Source organism: Fusarium poae, chromosome 2 (genome assembly GCF_019609905.1).
Source record: "Fusarium poae strain DAOMC 252244 chromosome 2, whole genome shotgun sequence".
In the NCBI taxonomy this organism is placed as follows: domain Eukaryota; kingdom Fungi; phylum Ascomycota; class Sordariomycetes; order Hypocreales; family Nectriaceae; genus Fusarium; species Fusarium poae.
In genome coordinates, this window is record NC_058400.1 from 2,829,429 (window position 1) to 2,847,983 (window position 18,555).

An 18,555-nucleotide genomic window follows, 5' to 3' on the forward strand; every position below is an offset into this window, starting at 1 on the left:
AGATGGCACGAAGTGACTGAAATGTTTTATCTCTTGAGCACCTAGGTAGGTACCTAGGCATGTACGGATACCTACATCTACCTTAGCACCTACCTAGGTATAGTAGCCCGATCTTTGGTGTAGGTACTAACCTAGAGGTAGGTAGGCAGGCAGCCGAAGAGCAGTGCGCTGGGCTGCCACTTGCCGTGTATCCTGCACAGTTGCAGCACACACCCCTTTTCGTGAATCACTGCCACTGCATATGAATATTTCTCATCTACTCAACCTCAACCCTTCAACTCCTTCACTCCTAACTTCTTATTCATCTTCCGAACACACACACTCATCGAAGCTGGAAATGAATACGAAGCACCCCCCATCCGAATTCCCAAAAGGGTCGCGAGGTAATCCCAAACAAAAAAGCGACCCAACGAACGGAAATAAAGAGAAGCCGAAAAATAACACAAACAATGTGATTTCCATCAAGTCAAATGAGATGGCTTCTCAGCTTCGTCCTTTGTGGCTTTCATGGCCCGAACTGACCGTTTACCTTGAGAGATTACCCTCATCAACTACGACCTCAAATCTCTGGGATTGGTTTCGTAGCCAAGGAGAAATCGTATACATGGACATCAACGACCCACCAAAGAATTCTGATTACACAAGCGGTAGAATCAGGTTCGAGCCACCTCCAAACGAAGGCTTCTGGGAAACTGCTGTTCATGTCGTTCCTCACCCTGACCCAAGACGAAAGTCGGAGCCTGTCGAGATTTATGTTCGCCTAGACAAACGCGTGCCGGAAGGCTTCACCAGGAGCCCGGTGTGTAAAGATCGCCGTCATCCCACTGTGACAACGCTGTATCCAATGGCCCTTGAGTTTGGGACCATGTTGGAAGAAAACTCGATGAAGATCTTGAAATCAATAATCGGTCCAGTCGGTGAAGGGAAATTGAAGCTTACGATTAATTTGAACCGCCGCGAAATGACGGTGTTCTTTCCCATGGAGATCGCAAACCGGGGCGGAAGAGGTGTTAGGCAGCACAAAGTTGTCATTGACTTTTCGGCCATGAAGAATATCTACCAATCGACAACAGACGGCGAAAGCTGTGCTATTATGCTTCCCCTGGAGGTACCTCCTCGATACTATTGGAGGACACCCGACATACGCTCTATTCTGTCCGATGAAGTCAAGACTTGGTACGCCGGGGACAGCTGGAATCGAGCCACGGACATCGTTGAAGGGGCTAGCCTGCCTATGCAATACCCTATCGCTTTGAACAACGACTTCGACGGTTCTAATTTTATCGACATTGGTCGCTGGACCACTCTTAGATTTGTACTTGATGGAAAAACCGAAGAAGCCAATGACCTCAACCGCCAACTAGTCAGCGTGTTGCACGATTTCAACATTACCACCATAGTTCGGAATGATTTTCAAGCCGCTCATGGAACACATGGGGAAATGTGGAAGTACTTGGATCATGATGCATCTGTCAAAGGCCATAACGCAAGCCAGGCGCTGAGCCTGTTTTACGAGGATTCGTTTGTTTACCTCCCTTTCGAAGTCCGGTATCAACTTGAAGTTTGTATCTCTCAGAGACAGCTTAACGAACACAAGATTACCAAGGAGTTTCTAGACAAGCTGGCTAGTATGCCACCACATATAGCCAAAGAGTACCTCGAGTTTGCAGCCGCGCGAGTACCGAAGGATGGCCACCCAATGACGACGGACCCTATGTCTATCTTTGATTCCCAGCGCGACAGCGGAGATAACTACAAATCAATTTCGCGAATTCCTCAATACTGTGGTCTTGTCCGGAGGGCTATAATCACCCCAACTACGATCCGGTACTCTACTCCCAATGTTGAGGTGTCGAACCGAGTTATGCGTCGATACAGAAATATCCAGGATCGTTTTCTCAGGATACAGTTCACCGAAGAGATGGAGAAAAAGGGGATCGCAGTGAACAAGGACCAAAACGACGAGATCTACAAGAAGGTTCTGCGTACCATGTATAAGGGTATTCGTATCGGCGACCGCCTGTATGAATTCCTTGCATTCGGTAATTCGCAGCTCAGAGCGAACGGTGCATACTTCTTCTGCCGTACAGAATATGTCTCTTGTGACGATATACGCCAGTGGATGGGCCAGTTCAGTCACATAAAGGTCGTGGCAAAATATGCTGCCCGACTTGGACAATGTTTTTCCACTACTCGTGATGTTCGTGGCATTTCCTCTCCAAATACTCTTCAGATACCCGACATCGACAGAAATGGCTACTGCTTCACAGACGGTGTTGGAAAGATATCTATATTCCTTGCCAAACTGGTGAGCGAAGACATGGCTTTAGACGTTTGTGCCGACCCCTCCGCCTTTCAATTTCGCATGGGGGGCTGCAAAGGTGTACTTGCTATTTGGCCCAAAGACGCCAAAGGTACGGAGGTACACATTCGCGAGTCACAGAAGAAGTTCGAGTCCAACTCTAAGGGTCTCGAGATCATCCGCTGGGCTAGGTATTCGACAGCGACATTGAATCAACAAACTATCCCGATTCTGGAATGCCTTGGCGTGCCTATTCAGTCATTTACAACTTTGCTTGATCAGCAGCTAAGGCAGTATGAATTGGCTATGAAGGACAACAACGTCGCAATTGAGATGTTGGAGAGATTTCGTGATGATCAGCAGAGTCACTCATGCCTTGCCGACCTTCTTAAGGCGGACTTCAAGACTGAAACCCTCCAAGAGCCATTTGTTGTCAATGTCGTCAACCTTTGGCGGTCATGGTCTATTAAGGCCTTGAAAGAGAAAGCCCGCATTCATATGCAGAACAGTGCCTTTGTACTCGGCTGTGTTGATGAGACAGGCACTCTCCGAGGACATTCTCTTGATACAGAGGGATCCAAAGAAAAAGACGTCGGCCGGCTACCGCAAATCTTCCTCCAGATCAGCGACCCAAAAAAATATAACACGACCTACATCATTCAAGGAGTATGTATCGTGGGACGCAATCCATCGCTCCATCCGGGAGACATTCGTGTTGTCGAAGCAGTAGATTGCAAAGCACTACATCACCTCAAGGATGTCGTTGTGTTCCCATCGACCGGAGATCGACCTGTGCCGAACATGCTGTCTGGTGGCGATCTTGACGGAGACGACTTTTTTGTCATATGGGAGAAAAGCTTGATACCCCGTGAGTGGAATTACCCGCCGATGAACTACTCTCCCCCCAAACCCACGGAGCTAGAACGTGATGTCAATGTCGACGATCTCAGAAACTTCTTTGTCAAATACCTAAAGAACGACAAACTCCCACTCATTGCAATATCCCATCGAGCATTTGCAGATAAACTAGGCCCAAAATCACCAGAGTGTAAGTCGTTTCAGAGACCTGCCGGAGTATTCCGCTAACATGGCAAACAGGTCTCGAGCTTGCAGAGTTACACTCCAAAGCCGTGGACTACCCTAAAACTGGTGAGCCGGCGACTTTACGACGCGATCAACAGCATCGCACATGGCCTCATTTCATGGAGAAGAACAATTCATATCGCTCCAGGAAAGCCCTCGGGGTTATTTATGACAAGGTCGTTCATAAGACAGTCGATTTCAACCCTGTCTGGGATAGCCCGTTCGACAAGCGCATCATCAAAAGGTTCGAACTTGACAACGAGACTCTCAAAGCAGCAAGGAAGATCAAGACCGAGTACGATGCAGCTGTGCGCCGAATTTTAAGCCAGAATGCTCTGAAGACTGAGTTCGAGCTCTTTACTAGCTTTCCCTTGACCAAGCCTCCGGTTGGTTCGGACTTCAAGTTTGCAGAGGATCTCAGCTGCGAGTTTCGCAGCCTTAGAGAACATTACCAAGACATGTGCATCGAGGCCGCGGGCGGAAAAGATGCCGAGAATCTTGAGCCATTTGTCGCAGCCATGTACACCATCACTGAGGAGCAAATCAAAACTGCACTATTTGAACATGACCGAGGACCAATCAACGATGCAGGAACCATTGTGCAGCCTCGGAAACTCGAGCCAAAGTCCATGCCGCTTATTAGCTTTCCCTGGATTTTCCATGGGGTGATGTGTCGCATTGCAACTGATGGCGTTGTTGATCCTAGGGCCAACTTAGGCACACACAAAGCGACTCGACAGTCTTTCACTCGCGATAACATGGCACCTAGGAACATCAGCCCAGTGGCGGGTAAAGTCCAATCAATGAATGTCGGATCGGTCTCAGAGGAGGTCGGTTCCATGGAAGGTGGAAAGGACACAGCTGATGGAGAAAAAGAACTTTCTGGAAAAGACGGCGTTCTTGAGGAGCACGTAAGTGACAGTGCCTCAGATTCGGTCGACTCGGAGAAGGATGAGAAATTGGAAGAAGACGATGCCATCGATCGTTTGAACGATTTAATTGATGGGTAGGCTGATTGGAATGAAACTGGAGGCATCGTAATGAGATACTTAGTCAGGGTGTAGATTAGAGAGCCAAAAAGGCTTCTGAGGTCGCTAAGTCCAGCAGTCATATTCATCGCTTTATACAAAGATCAGTCCTGATGACCCATTTCTCGCCTGCAGTGACTTCTCGCCCTTCATGCTAAACGGTAATGCGATGGTCAGCCGATGATTAGAGTTTTGAGAGCCGTGTCCTATGTGATGGATAGAAAGCGGCAGGGGATGTATTACAAGAAGACAGTCATCGCCATGCTTGTGCAGAAGAAGCATGCCGGTGTCAAGAGGGACTGCGATCTCATCTCGTTGCGACCTGCGATCCCTTGGATAAAACACTGTCTCGCCCCCAATACACCCCTCGGCAGTAGATGTAAGGTAGAGTAAAAGGGTCCATGTGGTTTTCACTGGCATTGGGGGATCTAGCGGTAGAGTAAGGTTATTAGAGTCGTCGTCTGGCAAAAAAACAGTTGTTAGCTACTATGTTATAAGTCAATGGATTTTTTTTGGTACAACTGGGAAGATTCAAAGCTACTGGGCAACCGGAGATCTTGAGAGATTATGAACATACAATGACAGTCAAAGAATTGCCCTTTGGAATAGCGATATATACGAATGTTGGGGGATAATCCGACTGGCTCACCACCCCTACAAAGGTCATTAATAGGATGTTACTTGAAGTAGCCCAAACATAGAAGATCGATTTATTGGAATAAGAACGTACCACATTTCTTCGATATCTCCCTGTGATAAGGCCTCTTTCAATCCAGTTTGCTCCCATAATCGGGTAGCAAAGTCTTGACTATCAACCTGGAAACGATCATTAACCCTCACTGCCTCGCCCCGCTTGGGCCGACCAGGTGTTGTTTGAAGAGGCAGGGTTTTGAGGAAAGCAACGTAGTCGCGACAAAGAGATCGTGGAAAGAACGAAGGTATAAGAACCACCTTTGATGTCAAAGGATGGGGCTCAGGGGCAAGGTCGACTACAGGCAGAGGAGGCTTGAAAGCTGGCCATGATGGAGGAGTCTGTGGTGGCGATGCTGAGGCTTCCACTTTACCAGGCTTGGAAGCCTTGTTTTTTGGCTTTGGCATGGTGATACGAGTATCGGATACCGTTTGTGAATATGTTTATCCAATAATCAGAAACAATTTTGTTCATAAAGCTGGGTAATCTGATGTACCAAGCAGAACATGCACAAGGAGGTACCTACCTAGTGGACAATGTGATGTGAGATGGTATGCGTTTATGAAAATACTATGCATTGAGCGGGGTCTGATTTGCAGAACCTACTAACCTAAGCAGATATTGTCCTTACTACCTACTCAGTATTGAAAACTGAGATCACCACTATACACAACCTGTCATTTTGATTGTTGAAGCCGGAAAAATAAAAGGAAAAAATAATTCCAACAGAAATGCCTATCCTCGCTTCATTAGTGAGCTCATGGCTTGGCGTACCGGCGGCTTCTGAAAACAAACCCACGCCTCAGCAGACTCAAGAAGCAACAATATTATCTCGCCAGGCCTCGCCAAAAACTGGCTCTATCACCACTGCAACATCAACTCCACAGACAACAAGAGAATCACCGTCATCAACAATATCCGCACACCAGCAGTCAACATGGGAACGCTCATTTAGACAAATGGGCTTATTACTGACTGGAGCAGGGTTTCTTGCTGCATCCGTAGCCGTGTCACGACGCTCAGTGCTACGGATGCGTAAGGACTCCTTCCCAAAATTCTACTCTTCCAACCGGAATCCTGTCAAGGTCGACATGGGGGAGCGATCTTTCCTAGCCGCCCAGGCTCTTGGACTTGCCACGCTAAATGTCATGAGCTTTGGTGTCATGCTGGTCGGGGGAATTTCATGGTCTTTTGATCTCGCGTCTGTTGCGGAACTAAGGGAGCGGACTCAGGCAGCAGTCCGCAGGCCTGGATCGGTGGATCCCGAAGATGAGAAGGCGATGGAGGAACTTATGGAGGACCTCATGGGTAAGCTCGGGATGGAGAAACCGCAGAAACCTTCAGATACCCCAGAGGAAAACGAGAAGTGAGGCTCCCATACTGTCTATTCGAAGAAGGGCGTTCGCGCTGGTACCCTGAAGCTTCAAGATGTAAGATACACTGTAACAATATTGAGAAAGAGGGAATAGCTTCGTTTGTGAAGCGAATTCTCATGTCAACTGAGTACATTCCTGCATTATGTATTTGTTCAGCGGAAGCTGCCAATAGGTCAAAAATTCGCCCTTTTTTGCGAACATGCCTTTGATAGTAAAATCTCATTATCAGCCCTACGTTAAGTGAATATGCATGCCGTAATGCGCTGGCGAAAACACCCATGATACCGTCAACCTTTATACCTGTCGTCCCTTTGCAAACCATTACTATGTCCATAACCGACAACAATGCTCCAACGCCTCATCGCCATGCACCCCATCCCGTGTATCCTAATCCTTAAAACGTCTCATACACATCGCGTTCCTTACAGAAATCCCTTTGTAAAACTAGGAACCCTGCTAAGGCTGCTCTTCCTTCCAGGAACATCGATCAGGGACGCATCGTCTCCCTCGCTGACCCGCCAGGGGCCCATGCGACCGCGGACACTACCCATAACGCTGCCGGACCCCTTATCGGCGCGGAGGTTTTTTAGGCCTACCAGTTCACGTTCCAACCGGATAGCCCTCTCCTTCTCCTCCCTTAACTCACGCTCAGCGCGTCGAGCCGATAGCTGATTGTTGGATTCGGATGATTGTAGCTCCTCGATTGTCTTCAGAAGCTTTTCGACCTTGTCGCGCATCCTTGAGACATCATCGGAGAGTTGCATGTTTTGTTTGTCTTTGCGATCAATTTGACCTTGCATATCCTTCACGATTCGATCCACATTCCGAACGGAACGCTGTGACTTACTACGCTCAGTCTCCTGGTCTTCGAGTTGGGATTCGAGCTGTCTAATGTTAGTCTTGATGCGTGTGATAATGGTTGCGAACTGTTGACTCACCTCTTGGATACGCTTGTGCAAGAACTTGACATCTTGGCTGGCACTTGAGTACCCCTTTGTCTCAAGATCAACAAGCTTGAGCTGGGCTTCATTAAGAACCTTCTCGAGCGATGCCTTCTGTTGCTGTAATTTAATACTGTTTTCACGCTCAACCATGACGTCCTTTTGAACCTCAGCCACAAGAGATTCTGCGCGGCGCATCTTCTCCACAGCCGCTGCCGCAATGTCTTCTTGCTGGGCGAGGTTTGATTTGAGATCTAGAATCTCCTTGTCCATGTTGGCGGCGTTGCGCAAAGATGGGCTCTCTCCCTTGACAAGTTCCTCCAGACCAGATTTGGCCTCTTCGAGGCGCGCCTCAACATTGCGCTTCTCGCGGATGAGATGGTCGCGTTCTGCGGTGATCTCATCAACTGAAGAGCGAAGACTGCGAACTTGCGACAACAGAGTCACAACCTTGCCCTGGGCTTCGTTGTGTGCGTTCACCGCCTCGTCCCGAGAAGAAGCAACATCTGCCAAGGTTGACTCCAAACGAGCCTTCTCCTTGGACCAAGTCGAGCTATTGAGAACTTCATCATCCCACTTAGACCTCAGCTCATCGAGCTCCTCCCGGAGTCGGGCAATCTCGGCTTGTTTGAAGAGTTTCTCCTCACGAGCGAGATCTAGCTCGTTGGTTAGAGTGGCGAACTCAGCCTGATACTTCTTACGAGTCTGCTCCATGCTTGATTCCTTGTCCTCAATGTCTATAGCCCGTTGGTTTCGGTAGTCCTCAAGCTCATGCTGGAGTCGCTTCTTAGCTTGAGTGGCAGCAGCCAAGTCAGTTGATATATCTTCCACCTTCTCTTCAAGGTGCTGGTTTTGACGTTGGAGATCCTCGATAGTAGCATCCATCTTCTCGCGCTCGGCCATGATCTCCACATATGTGTCCTCAGCCTCCCTTGCTTGAGACCTGGCAAACTGTTCGGCGCGACTGGCTTTGAGGACGGCGATCTCTGCCTGTTCAAGTTTGCTGAAATATTCGTCTGCTCGGCTCCTGTACATTTCCAAACTGGACGCAACGTCAGCAAACTTGGAAGTTTCCGCGTCAAGCCGAATCTGAAGGTCTGCAAATTCTTGAAGAAGCTGGTTTCGGCTCTGCGCCTCTTGTTCTCTCGCCAGAGTCATCTCTTCCAAGTCAGACTTGACATCGCGGAGCTCAACTTCTGCCTTAGCACGATCATGTCGCAGTCTCTCGAAATGTCCTTTGATATCTGTCAACTCCGCCACTGCATCCTTATGGCTATGAACCAAGGCTCGTCGGGAATCCTCTTGGCTGTTGAGCACTTCCAAAATCTCTTCATGAGTTCGAGTTTGGACATCCCGTAACGACAACTGACCGGATCGAATTGTACGCTCCAGAGCAGACACCTTTTTGTTGGAGTCATCAAGCATCTCATGAAGACGAGTGTTGACCATCTCAAGCTTCTGAATGCGGCGCAAAGAGGGACTTTCATCGTGGTTCTCCGGCACAGGTGTACCGCGGTCAATCTGACTCTGGAGATGACGGTTTTGCATTTCCTTAAGTTGAAGTTGGTTCTGAAGTTCCTCAACCTCCGCCTTCAGATCCATGCGATTGTTGAAATTGAGAGTGTCAATGGTTCGATCAGAACGTGTCGAGTCTTGAAGATGGTCGAGCTCCTGGAAACGACGTGTGGGGGTCGAAGTATTGGAGTGGTTACGAGCATGAAGCTTGGTTGTCCTTCTTTGAGTTGGTGATCCTTGGAAGGGTGCCTCATTGAGTTGAATCTCCTCGAGCTTAGGCCTGGTTGGAGATTCGTTGCGAGAAGCCCTCATTTCACTAAGTTGATTCTCGGCGTTTGTTCGAGCTGCTGTTTGCACACGAAGGTTCTGCTGAAGTTCTGCGACCTTTCTGACGAGATCAAAGTTCTGAATAAGTACTTTCTCATCAGTTCCATCAGACTGGGGAGGGATGTGGACCTCTGGGTCAACAGTCTTCAGGACTTCGAGCATCTGGGCGCGAAGCTCGTTGATCTCCTTGTCCCGTGAATCAACTGACGACTGAAGGGTACGGACTGTAGTCTGAGCTTGAGTTCGGAGTTGTCGCTCTGACTCGATGGTTCGATTGGCTTCAGCCAGCTGTGCAGTGAAGGTAGACGTTGCCTTTTCGGCATTTCTGCTTGATTTGACTTCCCGGGCAACCTCATGACTTAGATCTTCCAGGTTGAGCTGGAGCTTCTCGGCCCTCTTCTCCAGTGATGCAATAGCAAGCTGAGAATCACCTAGTTGTTTGTTCAACTTCGTGTTTTGCTCTTCAAGCCGTGCTTTTTCGCGCTGGAGGGACTGGATCTGACCTCGAGAGGCCTCGCTTGCACGCGAACTAGAGCGAGCAATTTCTAAGCCTTTCTGTTGCAACTTGTTCAACAGAGCTCGGTTGTCGTTTTCCGATGCTGTTAGACGGCTCTTGACAGTCGTCAATTCTCGTTCGAGTCGTTCTTTGGCCTGGTCGTTCTTCAAACCAAACTCCCCCGATTCGAGAATCAACTTGTTGAGGTCCTCAACCTGGTGATTGAGCTTAGCGCACTCCCCTTCGAACCAATGAAGTCGTTCTTGGGCCGCATCAAGGTCCTTGCGAAGACTATTCTCACGGTCTTGGGCTGCTTTAGAAGCTTGTCGTTCGCCAGCAACTTCGGCTTCCATTCTCGCTTCCTCAGCCTGGGTTTTGGCTACACGAAGGCGCCGAATTTCTTGTCTTGCCTCATCCCTTTCCTTTTCTGCCGTCGTCCGAGCCTCCAATGTTCTTCGCAAGGTATCTTGCTGAGCGTACATCTCTTTCTCGATGATAATCTTGGATTCATTGACGCGGTCAAACTCATCCTTCAACTCTTGATAACGATGCTCGCCAAGTAGCTGAACATCATCTCGGGACTGGCGCTCACGACTCAACTCCATCTGAGTTTTGTAAAGCTCGTCTTTCAGATCTTTAGTTTGCGATTCAAGAACTTGACGGTTCTGGTCAGCTTGGGCATCCTCTGATAGACGTGCTTCCAGGAGATTTTTGGCATCCTCAGCCTCACGTTCGAGCTGGGCTTGTCGCGACTTCATTGCCACCAACTCCGCTTGCGCTTCATGGTATTTCTCGGCATTCTTCTCTTTCTCAGCGGTCAATGATTTCCTTTGGTCCTCCAGAGACTGGCGTTCGCTCTCGAAGTTTTTGTTGTCCGTTCTCAGAAGGGAGAGCTCACTCTCTTTTTGACGCACAAGATCCTCATATTCGGTAGCAGTCTTCGAGAGTTCGTGAAGCTGTTGCTGGATGTCGTTGTTCTCTTGAGACAGCTGGGTCTCACGAAGTTTCATTGCTTGAAGATCTCTCTGGGCGGTATGGAGCTTCAATTCCAGGTCCTGGTCAAGCTTAAGGAGTTTGGTTTCCAGGTCTTGAGCCTTTCTTTCCTTTACAGCTAACTGACTCTGAAGCATCTTGATCTCGTCTTGGAGCACAATTTCTTGTTCACTGCGCTCTGTTTGCTTTTGCGTCATTTCGACGATTGACTTCTCAAGCTCGGTGATCTTAGTGCTCAGACCGTTCTTCTCCTCCTCAAGCTTGGCAATCAGGGTAGCAGCTTGTTCAAGTTGAGAACGGAATGTTTCGACGTCCCGCTCGGCGCGGTTCTTGGCATTCAGTAGATCGTCCAACTCGTCTTCTAACCTCTCTTGGTCTTCAATTGCGCCTGCAAGTTTCTCCTCAAGCTCTGCTTCTCGAAGCTGAAGTCGCTTAAAGATTTCCTCCTTGTCCAGAGCGAGGGCGCGCTCACTCTCCAACGTCTGCTGAATTCGAACCATTTCCGCATGGCAGTTGCGGCGTTCCTCCTCCAATTTTAGACGGTTCTCGGATTCCACTTGCATCTTGTCGTTGAGTTCTTTGATCATCGCATCTCTTCGTTTGACTTCTGTAGCGGTACGAGTTGTGCCAAGGAGAGGCTTCATTTTAACAATCAGTTGCCACCAAGGGTTTTCAGCCAAATCCAGATAAACACTAAAGTTCCTCTGAATGATGCGTGTGGCCTCTGTGCGGAACAGTCTCTTATAGGCCGCTCGTCTCTGAACAAATCCTCGAGCAACTGACTGAAATCTAGACATGATCTGAGTAATAAGAGTATCGCGTTGCTCCTCAAGCTCAGCGAGAACACCAGCTCGGAAGAAGACCTTGGTCAAACCGACACGGTACAAAGAGCGATCGAGTCCAAGCTTTTCGAGCATGAGACTCGCTGCTGTTTGACCTTCAAGATAACCCTTGGGCATGTTCTGGCAAAGGACCTCATATCGCTGTCTAAATTCAGCAAAAGGAAGTCTGTTGGGGAAGCCTGTCCGAGCAATTCTGATACCCTCCAACACACCGTTACACCGTAACTGATCTAGGACAAGAAGGTTGTTGAATTCCTTTGGCTTCTTCTTGTGATTAGGGAGAATACATCGAACGAAGTGAGGGTGTGTTAAGTGGAGTTGTGACATAAGACTGTGAAGATGCTCCTTGTGCTTTTGAGCGACCGTTCGGAATAGGCCCCTCTTGACTCTGCTTCTTCCAGTGACGCGGTCCTCTTCGGATTCGGCGCAATCAGAGAAGAGGGAAGCAACGTGTTCGTTCGTAGAAGCGGCAAGGAGGCGGGTGATATTATCGTTGAGGGGGTCCTTGTTTTTCTCCAGCCATCCTTCCGTAGAATACTCGACTTCGGCAGCGTAGTGGGTAAGAATGAAACCCTGTCCAAGACGCGACGGCCGATATTTCGTTGACTTCTTGTCCCACAAGGAGTTGAGTTTCTCGGTGAATGATTTATCTGTAGCCTTAGGCATAACGCAGTCCTCGTCCAGACAGGAAAAAACGCCGATGGGATTCGACAACTCAATCAAGTCAATTGTGGGCTGGAGGTCGCGTCCAAAATCGATAAACTTCCATTCGATTTGCTCACGGGCATACTCTTCCTGTTCAAGAACGAACATGTGGTGGTTAAAAAACTGTTGGAGCTTTTCGTTGGTGTAGTTGATGCATAGCTGCTCGAAACTGTTTTGTTCGAAAATCTCGAAACCAGCGATATCGAGTACTCCGATAAAGTGTGAATCGTCCAGGCCCATTCCTGTGCGGTCGAGCTGTCTGTTGATGCGGGTGACAAGATCACCAAAACCACGTTCGTATATACCCTTTGAGAGAGCATCCAAGCTAAGACGAACTTGTTCCGGTGTTTGAACCTTTTCAACCCACTCACGGCCTGCTTTAACTTTGGGGTGAAGCAGGCCTCTCATAAACGGCTCCAAAGGCACACCCAGAAGCTTACATACTTTGGCTGCCTGTGCTTTCGCATCTGGAGCCAGTCGTGCCTGGTCAGCAGTTCGACTCTCCTTAACAACATCAATGTTTCCTAAATGTAATACAGCAGCCACTGTTCGCAGAATCGATTTTTGTTCGTCGTCAGAGAAGCCCATCACATTGAATGCTTCCATCAGGGATGCCCATTCTTTAGGATCTGACACGCCCACGATGCTGTCGTGCCCATCCCGGGTGTAAACAAAATCTTTAACAGTAAGATCATTCAGTAAGAACTCCTTCTTCAATGAAGAACTGGCTCCTGTCAAAAGCTGATAGAAAATGTGGTAGTTTCGCTCGTGTTGGTTGATGTGCACAACTCTGGACTTCTCGAGTAGGTACCAATCAATATAGGCACCGCAAATAGCTCCATTTCGAGTGAATTCGATACGGATAAATTTGCCGAATCGAGAGGAATTATTATTGCGGACGGTCTGAGCATTTCCGAATGCTTCCAAGATCGGATTTGCTCGTAGAATTTGTTCGGAAAGACTGGAATGCTGAGCTCTGTTTTTTATTGTCGAATCTGCTTGAGCAACGGCCGCAAGGTATTGAATAACCTTTTTCGTATTCTCGGTTTTTCCTGCACCAGATTCTCCGGTAACCAGGATGCTCTGATTCTTTCCTTCCTCAACCAAGTTCCGGAAAGCTTCGTCTGCCATGGCAAAGATGTGAGGTTTTGTATCTTCTCTGCTGCGCCCTCGATACATATTGATGTAGTCATTGTTATAAATGGGGATTGTCGCATATGGATTGACAGTGACAAGGAAAAGTCCTGAGTATGTGTATATTAGGTCGGTTTGGTATCGCATATGAAGGTTGTGGACGACAGATGCCTCGTTCAAGTGCGTCAACTCGGCCATATCGTTTGCCTTGTCAAACTTGGCTGGGTTTACTTTATCGACACTCTCAGCGTCGACTTCTCGTTGCTAAATCATTATTAGACTTATTAAAGATGCCGAATCCTGGGCCAAACTTACTGTGCCATCATCGCATTGAACGAGTAGCCGATTTCCTTCCATCTCTTCAACGATCCATCCACGAACGAAGGCCGTCTGGGGATCCTTAAGCCAGACATAGCGCTTCCCAGAGAAGTCATTTTCGCCCTCGATGCCATTAACTTCGTCCTGGCTTCGTATCATCTCCTCTTCCTTGATGAAGGATGGAGCAAATGTTGTCGATGTTGGCGTACCACTTTTCGAGTCACTGCGGAGCCTCGTTTGTGCACCCGAGAACTCTCGACTTATGGCGGTGACCGAACCGTTTGATTGTGTTCGGTTGTGTCCAAATGATGAAACAATACCAGGAGTCGATGATGGGGAAGTAAAAATGGCGGACTTGGGTCGGGGATTGGTGCTTGTGCCTGGAGAGGCGGAAGCAGTTCTGGCGAAAGGATTACTGCGCCGGTGCGCTGTGCCATTGGCGTTGAAAGACATGGCGAACGACCTGCATGAACAATTCGTGTTTTCAAACCTAGTAAATGGTTCACTTGACTTCACGTCGTCGAACGCTCGCGTAAGTAAACAAATTAGGACAATACAAGCAGAATACAGAAGAAAAACCTTGCGTCTTCCACCAGGTATATGTTGCAACTGCAACGAAATATATGCGATATATCGGGATTCACCCTTTCACGAACAATGTCATGGAGCAATGCAATGCAGGTCTTGGGATATAGTGCCGGTTCCGGACTGACATCAACATCAGGGATCAGGCCGGGTCGTTGCTGGGGAACTGCGGTAAGCATAAACAAAGCGTTTTCACGTGATATCGTCGTCATTTCGGCGCTAAACCTTATACGATTAGACGCGATTTCCTTTCAAGAAAGATTGAATTAATCTTTGATCCTTTAAAATACCTAGTGTCAGTCGCGTTTCGAGCGTCAAATTGGATTTCCATTAACACAAACCATCAACCAACACATCAAGGAATAGATTTTGCACGACTTAGACAATTCGTGGCCTTTTTACTCGTCTGACTACTGTCGCGCCAAGGCTTTACACTTTGCGACAGAACAATCGAGCATGAGCCAATATGCTTATGGTCATGGGGCTCCCCACACTGGTTACCCAACTTCACAACCACACCTCGACTCCTCAGATCAGCCATTTGGTCAACCGCCGTTCCATGCGAATGGGGTTGTAGAAAACCAGTCTATTTACGGCCAGGGAGCTTCTTTTGAAGCATATGGGTACAACCAGACAACTATACCTGGCTTAGGAATGGGCTTTACTCATAGCACAGCAACTTGGCAGCACGCAGCTGCCCAGAACATACCTGAACCCCACGCCAATCCTAGTGTTTCAGCTGTGCGTTGGCAAACCAGTCGAATTGACGGGAACGCTAGACCGGAGAGTTCTCCATCAACCAGTCAACGACTCAATTCAGTAGTGGACAATAAGACGATGGAAGAAGGTGAGCTAAGCGAAGGCGAACTTGAAGACATCTACGAACCCACCGAAACGGAGGCAAACAGACTTGACCGTAGTGCTATCCAGCCGCTGGGGTCAGTCGACCGGAGCGACAGGGCACAGCTACCTACGGAAAATTTAGAAGTTGACCATGAACGCACATGGAACTCGAAACAAACAGGGCGGGAGCGTTCTGGCTCTTACTCGCCTTATCTCTCGCCTCGCGAGATACAATCGAGTGGCCTTGAAAATGGCGCATCCAATGCCCGTATGTGATACTTTTCTTTTCGTACAAACTCTGGCACAGGTGCTAACGATCGCTAGAAACCCCACAGAGCGGCTCTTACGATCACAACAACAGTATGCTTATGAACGGCAACGACAATGAATCGACACGCCAGAGCGAGATCAAAGATGGAGCCACAATCATTTCCGAATCTAAGAAGCATGCGCAAGATGCGATCCTTCGTCTCTGGCCACTCAACGTCCGTTACCAGAATTATATCGAAGAAGGCGTCGATCGGGTCCTCCTCGATCAGCTTTTCACAGAACTGGGACTTGAACTAGATCCTGCTGTTCCACGCGCGGAGCAGTCGAGATTGCTGGTGTCGTCACAAGAAAATACACCACAGAGTGATGTACTCGGCACAGTTCCCTCCTCAGGACAAACAACCCCCCTTGCTGTCACCATAGCGCCGAAGGTTGTCAATTCTGCGAAAGACAAATCAGAAGAACGGAAGGATCGAATTGCACGCCTGTTGGCTGCGAAAGGCTCCAAAACAACAGTAGTGGATGCAGACTCGAACAAGACTGGCGCATCAGCACCAGTTTCTAAGAATGTCCCGAGTACCACAAAATCCGACAAAACGAAGGCTCAATCAGAAAAGTCGAGGCTGATACAACAAAGGATGGAAGCATTGATCAAAGCGCGAGAAGCAAGTGCAAAGACTCCTCAAGCTTCTACGCCCCCAGTATCTTCAGTATCCCAACCTGTGCCTGATACAAGTAGGTCGAACAGCCAGGCACCAGTTGATTCGATGAACGTCAACGATCACATCGACGCTGCCGCAGAGACAACGGACCCATCTTCAGGACCCCCGATTCCTGGTTTGTTTTTGTCATCTAGCGCGATTTCTCCCGTCCCTAATCAACGCAAACGACCTGTTGCAGCTGATTTGAATGAAAATTCCATCCCCGGCATTCAAAAACGTCCCTTCGGCCAAACTCGAGAATCTCGCCCATTCTTGATTGATGTCAGTGATGATGAAGATGACGCCGAGATGGAGATTGACTCCCCTGAGCTGCGCCCTTCATCAGTACAGCGGCCTGTGACACCTGGCTCAAGAGCATTGTCATTTCGCGACAACACGTCCTTGCCTGACAGTTCATCCCGCAACGCTGGTAGCATGATCGACTTAGCAAGCATGAACAAGAAGATTGAGGATATGAAACGAAGAATAGCCGAGGCCGAGGCTCGTAAGAATAAGGCAAAGCAATCAGGTAGCGGCTCGCCATTGCCTCAACCTGAAACGCAATCAAAGGAAGGCAGTGTAGATGTCGCTGCCCCCTTTACGCCTCCAGTGCGTGGTGCGTCAACTACAGCTGAAGTGGTCGGGAACAGCCCGGCATCTATCGCACCACAGCCTGGTATCTCATCTGATGCCATTATCAAACCGCCAAAAGTCAGGGAGCAGCGTATACAGGCCGGGCTGTTGTTGCGTGCTCGTATTGCTAGCAAGCGCCTGCCTATCGTTACAGCACAAAGAAAGGAGTGCCAGGAACAACTTGAATATTTTCAATCCGAAGTTGCTAGAGTCAAAAAGGAAATTGAGAACAAACTGGTTGAAGAGGAGCGACTTGAGAGATATGCTAAACAAACCGAGCCAACACTATCGTCAACTTCGACGAGGCAGGATGAGCCTGAATGCGGGCATCATGAGGAAAGGTCACCAGGTATGAAAACATCATGGTCCAGGGACGCCATCTTTCGCGCGTAAATTCAGGCTAATTTCTCTTCAGTTGATCCGTTACCGCAAGTACCAGTCACGCATGATGCCTTGCACCTTGCAGAACCCGACGAAATGAACGCCATCGAGGAAGACGAGGTTGAACGAGATATGCCGATGGATGAGTCTCCCTACATTGAATCAGCTGTCAGTCGCGGATCAAGCACGCCTCAACAAGGCGGATCGCAAGTGCACGAAGAACCCCTTATCGATCATGAAACAGTCGAAGGACACTCGCCACTACCGACGCGGTCACCAGTGGTAGATGATATGGTTGCTGCACATATTGAAGCTGCGACTGATATTGAGGAACCGGACGAAGACGTAGCTATGGATGAGGCTGATACTTCGAGTGAAGACGAGAGTGTGGTTGAAGATGAATCTGACGACTATGAGCCGACTGATGCTGGCATCAGTCTGCCAGAGTCTCACTCACCCTTTCAGCGTCAACTATCACCTCAGCAAATCTCGGATGACAGTACAGTATTGGAGACGAGTGATACTGATTTACAGGGTTTGGCAACAGCCACGCCGATCAGTAAGCCCATATCAACGGGTGCTGGTGACACAGAATCCGAATATAATCGAGAAGTAGACACACTGTACCTTCCACGCGGGCTGCGGAGCTGATTGCTATACAGACTGAACCCGAAAAGGCTTCGGAAGTCAGTAATACTACTGGAACGACATTTGTACCATACGAAACGCCTCTCCAATACTTCAAAGCATATCGCTTTCATCCTCGGTACAACGATTCTGTTGCAGGGGGTCTGCGCTCCCTCACCTATAGCAATAGCATCGACGTAACAAGGGAAGTATGCCCTGACCAGCTTACCCACGGAGTTTGTCCTAGGGGTAGCGAATGCCAATTCCAGCATTTCGAGGACATGCAACTTCCGGGTACGTGCCATCAAGATCCTTGATCAACTCATCAGACAAATACGAGCCGAGGCACATGCCAATGGAGGGGATGCTAACATGCCGGCCGGCAATAGATGACCAAATTCTTGTTCAACTTGGGGCCTCTGGCAATCCTGAGGTCGAGCATCAGGATCAGTATGTTGCTGGACTTCGCGAATTACTTAAAGATTTTCGCAACCGCAAGGTGAAAGACTTTCAGGCCATCAGTCAAGGCCTCCTCGAGTATCGCGCCAGTTTCCTTCGCGATAAGACGAAAATACTTCCCCTGAACGGCGTCACCATATGAAAACGTCCTTCTTAGAAAGTCTCTACTCTTCCACGTAACACCAACAATGCCCCGTCCGTATGTGAACCTCGCGTTGATCTGCATTGCACTTTTAGTGGATCAACACTGGTTAAAACACAACTTCACTGGAGCCGGTATATTTATGGCTATCTCATATATAATT

General features: G+C 48.7%; 5 protein-coding genes across 5 annotated transcripts; 3 read left to right on the forward strand and 2 right to left on the reverse strand.

Annotated features, from left to right (window-relative positions):
• Window positions 1-604: 604 nt before the first annotated feature.
• On the forward strand, window positions 605-4,395 carry FPOAC1_004845 (uncharacterized protein; the record flags this gene model as incomplete). Its single annotated transcript, XM_044849383.1, has 2 exons — window positions 605-3,350; window positions 3,401-4,395. 2 exons carry the CDS (start codon window positions 605-607, stop codon window positions 4,393-4,395), a joined length of 3,741 nt encoding a protein of 1,246 aa, XP_044708093.1.
• A 103-nt stretch (window positions 4,396-4,498) lies between these two features.
• FPOAC1_004846 (uncharacterized protein) lies at window positions 4,499-5,511 on the reverse strand (the record flags this gene model as incomplete). The annotated part of the gene is made up of 4 exons (XM_044849384.1): window positions 4,499-4,567; window positions 4,657-4,874; window positions 4,991-5,067; window positions 5,144-5,511. 4 exons carry the CDS (start codon window positions 5,509-5,511, stop codon window positions 4,499-4,501), a joined length of 732 nt encoding a protein of 243 aa, XP_044708094.1.
• A 324-nt stretch (window positions 5,512-5,835) lies between these two features.
• On the forward strand, window positions 5,836-6,474 carry FPOAC1_004847 (uncharacterized protein; the record flags this gene model as incomplete). The annotated part of the gene is made up of 1 exon (XM_044849385.1): window positions 5,836-6,474. One exon carries the CDS (start codon window positions 5,836-5,838, stop codon window positions 6,472-6,474), a length of 639 nt encoding a protein of 212 aa, XP_044708095.1.
• A 428-nt stretch (window positions 6,475-6,902) lies between these two features.
• On the reverse strand, window positions 6,903-14,204 carry FPOAC1_004848 (uncharacterized protein; the record flags this gene model as incomplete). Its single annotated transcript, XM_044849386.1, has 3 exons — window positions 6,903-7,364; window positions 7,419-13,697; window positions 13,749-14,204. 3 exons carry the CDS (start codon window positions 14,202-14,204, stop codon window positions 6,903-6,905), a joined length of 7,197 nt encoding a protein of 2,398 aa, XP_044708096.1.
• Window positions 14,205-14,792: 588 nt separating this feature from the next.
• FPOAC1_004849 (uncharacterized protein) lies at window positions 14,793-18,392 on the forward strand (the record flags this gene model as incomplete). Its single annotated transcript, XM_044849387.1, has 5 exons — window positions 14,793-15,447; window positions 15,504-17,132; window positions 17,199-17,776; window positions 17,827-18,085; window positions 18,181-18,392. 5 exons carry the CDS (start codon window positions 14,793-14,795, stop codon window positions 18,390-18,392), a joined length of 3,333 nt encoding a protein of 1,110 aa, XP_044708097.1.
• Window positions 18,393-18,555: the final 163 nt, after the last annotated feature.